The sequence below is a fragment of the Pterocles gutturalis genome, unplaced genomic scaffold (genome assembly GCF_000699245.1).
Source record: "Pterocles gutturalis isolate BGI_N339 unplaced genomic scaffold, ASM69924v1 scaffold39135, whole genome shotgun sequence".
In the NCBI taxonomy this organism is placed as follows: Eukaryota; Metazoa; Chordata; class Aves; order Pterocliformes; family Pteroclidae; genus Pterocles; species Pterocles gutturalis.
Genome location: NW_010139588.1, coordinates 1,635 through 6,893, shown reverse-complemented (window position 1 = coordinate 6,893; position 5,259 = coordinate 1,635). Strand labels below are relative to the sequence as shown.

Sequence of the window (5,259 nt, the reverse complement as noted above, 5' to 3'; positions counted from 1 at the left end):
GCCTCAATTCCCTGCAATGTACCTGCTTTCAAGGGTGGGAATAGAAAGGAAAAGTGCATGGGTGGGGAATAAGAAAGAGGTAGCGACGCTTGGGAAATGAAAGCTTTCATCTACCGCAGTCTGGAATCTGATGAGTTATTACCTAAAGAATTAAAGAATATGACAAAGACATTATTATTAAGCCATAAAATGCAACTATGTATTTCAGACTAGATGACAGCAGAGATGAATACAAAGCTGTGTAGTGTGGTATCCTTGATCCATTTGATCCCTCAGTCTTCAAAAAATACAACACAAACCGGTATTCAAAGCAGCAAACCCATGCTCCACCTTCCACAGGGACTTTACGACAAATCCTAGCCAGCATGGAGGAGCTAGGACAACAGGCCCCTTCACCCACCAGAAATGACAGAAGTCACTTTTATGCTGACTGACACATTAATCATGTCAAATGAAGTCCTGGACGTACGAAGTCCTCTTTGCCTGTAGGAAATCTATAGCAGAACCCCACCCCTTCCACTCTTCTATGTTCCTTCTCCCTTGTCCCCAAAAGGTAAAGCATGGAAATGCCAGAAAACCATTTAACATAGTTAGTTGTCTTTGATGTCATCTCCGAGGAAGCATGATTATAGGTGATTATTTTGTCTTTTGAGGCTCATTCATCATGCCTTTATCGTTTCTTTTTGGTTTCCTTCTTGGGTTTCTTGCTTATCTGTGGAGCTGTTGCCTTTGGCTTCTTCACTGTCTCTGAATTCTTAGGCTCAAAACTGTCCGAGTCCTACAAGAATCAATTAAGAAACAGTCAGTAACTATTTTTTTTACAATTTGCTGACAGCTGACTTGGGGAATTTGAGTAAAAGCCAAAGGAAGCAAACACTGGGTATCTCTGTTGGAACACATCTATATCAAACTGAGTCCACATTTAATGAGACTCGAGCAGCACCATCTCTGCTTCTTCCGCACGTGCCTTCTGATGAGTGTGAGCCTATGCACAGAAACAGGTTGCTATCAGAGCAGCCATTAAAAGCTTAAGTGTCTAAAACAGGCTTTGGAGAAGAAAAACAAACCCAACTTTAAAGGCAAGAAGAAAATCAACACTAAATTAAAACAATTCAAATTAGGAAAAGGAGAAGATGCCATATAATCACAAGCGTGCATGGAAACATTCAGCAGGTATTTCTGCCAAATGTTAATCAGTATCGTGTGCAAGACAGAAAATATTCCACAAAACAGTAGTAAGAACGTGAAGTTCAGAGCCTCTAAACTAAGCCTAAAATCCAGGGAGGGAGTTGCAGGCAAAGCTTTCTTCACCTGGACTAACAAGAAGTGCTTAGATATGCTGCTTGTTTCCTTCAGGGGAGATGACAGATAATATTTCAGCCATGGGAAATAAAGTCTAGTTATCTTGTAAAAACACAAGGGAACAGTGCCAGTCTCATCTGAGAAAGCGCACACATGCAGATTGCCTCCTTTCATTAAATGCATTTTAGTATAAATATTGCTTTAGCATCTTGGTTTCTATCAGTCTGAGTGTGCCAACTGGAAAAGGACACACAAAAAAATGGCTGAGCAAGACGTGCTAGTTTCAAGCTTCCAAGACAGCGCTCCAGATAATGGAGGGGGAGGCGAGCATCTGACAGTATCCTTTTAATCAAGGAGCTTGGTTCAAACGTCTCTCAAGTTACTGGGCTATTACAGTTCACATCTGCGTGGCTTTCCAAGGAAGGAGACTTGGCTGGCTTTCCAAAGGCTGTAAGTGGCGCACGGGGAGCTGGCAGGCTCTGGAGAAATGGAGCAATACGCAGTTATTACTCAGGGATGCAGCGGGCTGCTGCCGTAAAGTGAACACTGCTGCCTTCTAATGTTCAAACCAAGGTAGACTTCAAAGCCTGAAGCCTCCAAGACAGAGAAGCTCCTCAATATCCTACCCAGACTCAAGCATCATTCCCAGGATCTGGAGGGGCAGCCTCTGGTGTTTATGGTCTTGTAAATTAGTCACGTGGACAGTAAATCAAGCGGACAGTATACATATGGAGAAAATAAAAAGTATAGCATGGAAACATCAAAGCATGCTTGCAAACTTAAACAGTAACAGCTCCTTGAGCTTTATCATTTTAACTGGGGGCCTGGTCTTCAGTTTCCCACTTCAAACTAAAGCTCACCCTCTTTCCAGCTTTCAAGAATCAGGCTATTCACTGTTTCTCAAAAAATTATCAGAGGAAACCATGGACCCTGACTGACTGGCTCTGGTGGCTGCAGAATAACGGTGCAAGACTTGCAATGCCACTGCGTCATGACTGGCAGCTGCCTGCTTCATCTCCCTGCTGGCAGGACTAGCAGGAGGGAGCGTGCCCCCACGCCGGGGCAGCATCACTAATCCAGTACATCAGCACAACCTCACATCGCGCCAACAGTTACAGGTGAAAGAGCTGGGTCACGAACTGTATCCTTCACACTGTACCTCACCCTCAGGCATTCCCTTCCCCAGACAGGCTGAAAATTTCCATGATTCCTCTGCACAAGAGGGAGCAAACATGGCAATAAGGATAGCCTGAAAACAAAACTTCCCATGCTGAAATGTTACTGAAAATACACCTCACACATTTAGACAAAATCTGTATCAAACCACCAAACTTGCAGCCTGATCACCAGCACTGAAATATCTGTCCCCAGCACCACAGACACTACCAGGCACATGGAGCGCTTCTATCAGAATAGCCAGGCAGATGCAGGTCATCCCACTGGGGCCCAGCCGAGGAATTGGGAGTCCTGTAGCTCACCTCAACCTTCCACCTTAACCTTCTCCTGTACTAACTGCATCACAGGACCCTCCACTTGCCAGCACAGGGTTGGGTGTCAGTACTGCCTTCCTCGCGTTAGAATACACTAGAAATTTCACCTGTACCTTGTTTCCAAAAATTGCACGCAAACTAGAGCCCAAAGTTATTTCCTGAAAGGCAGGTGCTGCAAAGGGGACTCCCTGCCTGGCAATTAATAAAGCAAATCAGCAGCAGGATGACAATAGGGGGCTGGGACTAAAGCCTCCTCGCGTGCAGTCAGGAACAGCATCTACATTTAACACACCTTGCCAGTGCTTCAGGTCACTTTTTTCACTGATATTCAGAGACCCTGGTTTGGGTATTTGTTCCTGACTTTCTAATCTGGGGGTAAATCATGAGTCAAAAGCTGGAGGTGGGAAAGCTAGAAGAAAGGAAAGAGAATGAATGACGAAACTGTCATCAATCCCAGGGGCAGACCACTGCATCTCCATTAGCTACTCAGTTCCTTCCCATCCTATTTTCTCTGACTCTGCCCATCTCTATCAATATTAAAGAGCACTGCTTACTGTCTTATGGGACTTTGAAACCGGCAGGATGATGGCTAGCACACAGATAAGCTGGAAAATGGCTCCAAAGAAGAGTCCGTAGCGTAGCACATTCTCCATGAACGTGGGCTCAGGGATTTCAGGTGGGGAGAAATCCAACTCGGCAGCCATCGTGAGTGTACCCTTCTTCTTCTCTAATGCTCTCAAGAAAACTGGTTACTACGAGGGAGAAAAAAAAAAAGAGCAATTATTTGCATCATGCTTTCTGGTATTCACTTTCTGTTATCAAAAAATGACAGACTACTTCATGCAGGTTTTCTGAAGATGCCTTGATCTACAGACCCAAGAACAAAGAGGGAAATGGAACTTGCATTTTATTGGGATGCTTGTCTTTTACCACCTGCCTAAGAAAAGAGTCCTCACATGCTAGTATCAGTCCATTTGCAGGTGAGGGGAAGAGAAAATATGAACCCTATCCATGAAACAATAGGGGAAAAGCTTAATAAGCAAGGATATATTTCTCCCTGAAGTTGATCATGCATGCAAGATGACTATTATTAATTTTCACTTACACCGTATATGTGGTCACAGCCTCGTTGTTTCAGATGGTGTACAAAACCAACTGCTACTTAAATAAACCACACAGAAGGCAGACCTGTTGAAGATGGAGGAAAGAGTTATGTGTTTAAAGTTAAGCATGGCTTTAGTGGCCAGTGACACTAAGCCCCATATACCTTGCGATGGTCACACAGGTAGTTTGTGGCAGAGGTAAGTATCCCCTGGGTCCCAAGATAGTTTCTCAGCCACGAGACCTTTCTTCCTTCCTTTATCTTTTGCTAATGGAGTTGTCAATTCATCCTATGAATGACTAATGGCTTTCTGCAATAACAGAGAACTCTCCTGCCAGAATTGCTGGAGTATGCCACAGAAAGTCCCAAAAGGGAAATTCAATTAGTCTGAGATGCCATCAGAACTCAGTTGTAATTACTGTCTTAGTCAGTCTTCCTGACCTGTATGATCCTGGTGTGTACTTATTGAATCAGCACTACTTATTGGTACTTACAGTTCTCTGTATTACTAAAGCTTGGGTGTGAGACTGGGCTGTGTGCACGTTTCAGCTGAATGCTAGTCATCTCCCCCCTAGTAATTATTTCCCAAGCAGGCTCTGTGCTTTTCAGCCTAGGAGGAGATTTCTACAATCTGCAGTTGTGACACAGTTCAGAAAGATGGTAAACTCAGAGTATAATCTGAGTAAAATTATAGCTGGTAAATCTGAGAATGAATCAACAACTCAGTGCTGTTGCATAAGAGGCAAATGTCATTTGGGGGCATACTAAAAGGAGTGATTTATAAATTACAATAAATAATTGCTTTAATTCATCTGAAGTACGGAATATTAATTTGAATTTTAAAGGAGAGGAAAAAATTTCCAACTGCACAGACCTCCAGCCACTGGAACACAGAGACTGTGGAACCCCTGTTAGTGGGGATTCAGAAAAGCAGACCACTTAAGCATTTGCCTGGGATGGGGTGTGAGTATATGTAATCCTACCTTTGAATCAGGAGATAAGAATAGGTGACTCTCATGGTCCCTCCCAGGTCTGTACTTCCGTGAAATAAAATTTTTCAAAATCTGACTAAAATTCAGTAAGCAAGGGCTGCATGGGACCTGTACGTGAAGCCAGAACACATGCTGGGCTGCTCAGGCTCAGCAAGTCCCAACACTGACCCAAAGGCTGCACCAGACACACAACGGTGTCAACAAAGCACGCATAAATGTGGCTCATCCCTCACTGCTTTTAACTTCAAAAATGCCCTCTGCCCCAGTCCACTATGCCAGCAGTTCCTAAGCAAGAATCAGAATCCTGGGAAACTCCACCCTTGAGCTGCATTTTATCTTGACTTTATTTTTGGGATATCTTTTGAAAACACTA

General features: G+C 43.8%; 1 protein-coding gene across 1 annotated transcript; it reads right to left on the bottom strand.

The window, feature by feature from the left end:
* Positions 1-670: 670 nt before the first annotated feature.
* Positions 671-3,496, bottom strand: MANBAL (mannosidase, beta A, lysosomal-like). The gene is made up of 2 exons (XM_010083378.1): positions 3,347-3,496; positions 671-778 (listed from the first exon to the last, which is right to left on the bottom strand). The coding sequence occupies exons 1-2, from the start codon at positions 3,494-3,496 to the stop codon at positions 671-673; spliced, it is 258 nt and encodes an 85-aa protein (XP_010081680.1).
* Between the last annotated feature and the right edge of the window lie 1,763 nt (positions 3,497-5,259).

Bases quoted from the DNA above. Each gene is read 5' to 3' on its own strand.
- MANBAL (XM_010083378.1), bottom strand. From the start codon at position 3,496: ATGGCTGCCGAGTTGGATTTCTCCCCACCTGAAATCCCTGAGCCCACG. The intron at 779-3,346 runs GTAAGCAGTGCT...TGATTCTTGTAG, and splicing joins TTTCAAAGTCCCATAAGACA to GACTCGGACAGTTTTGAGCC.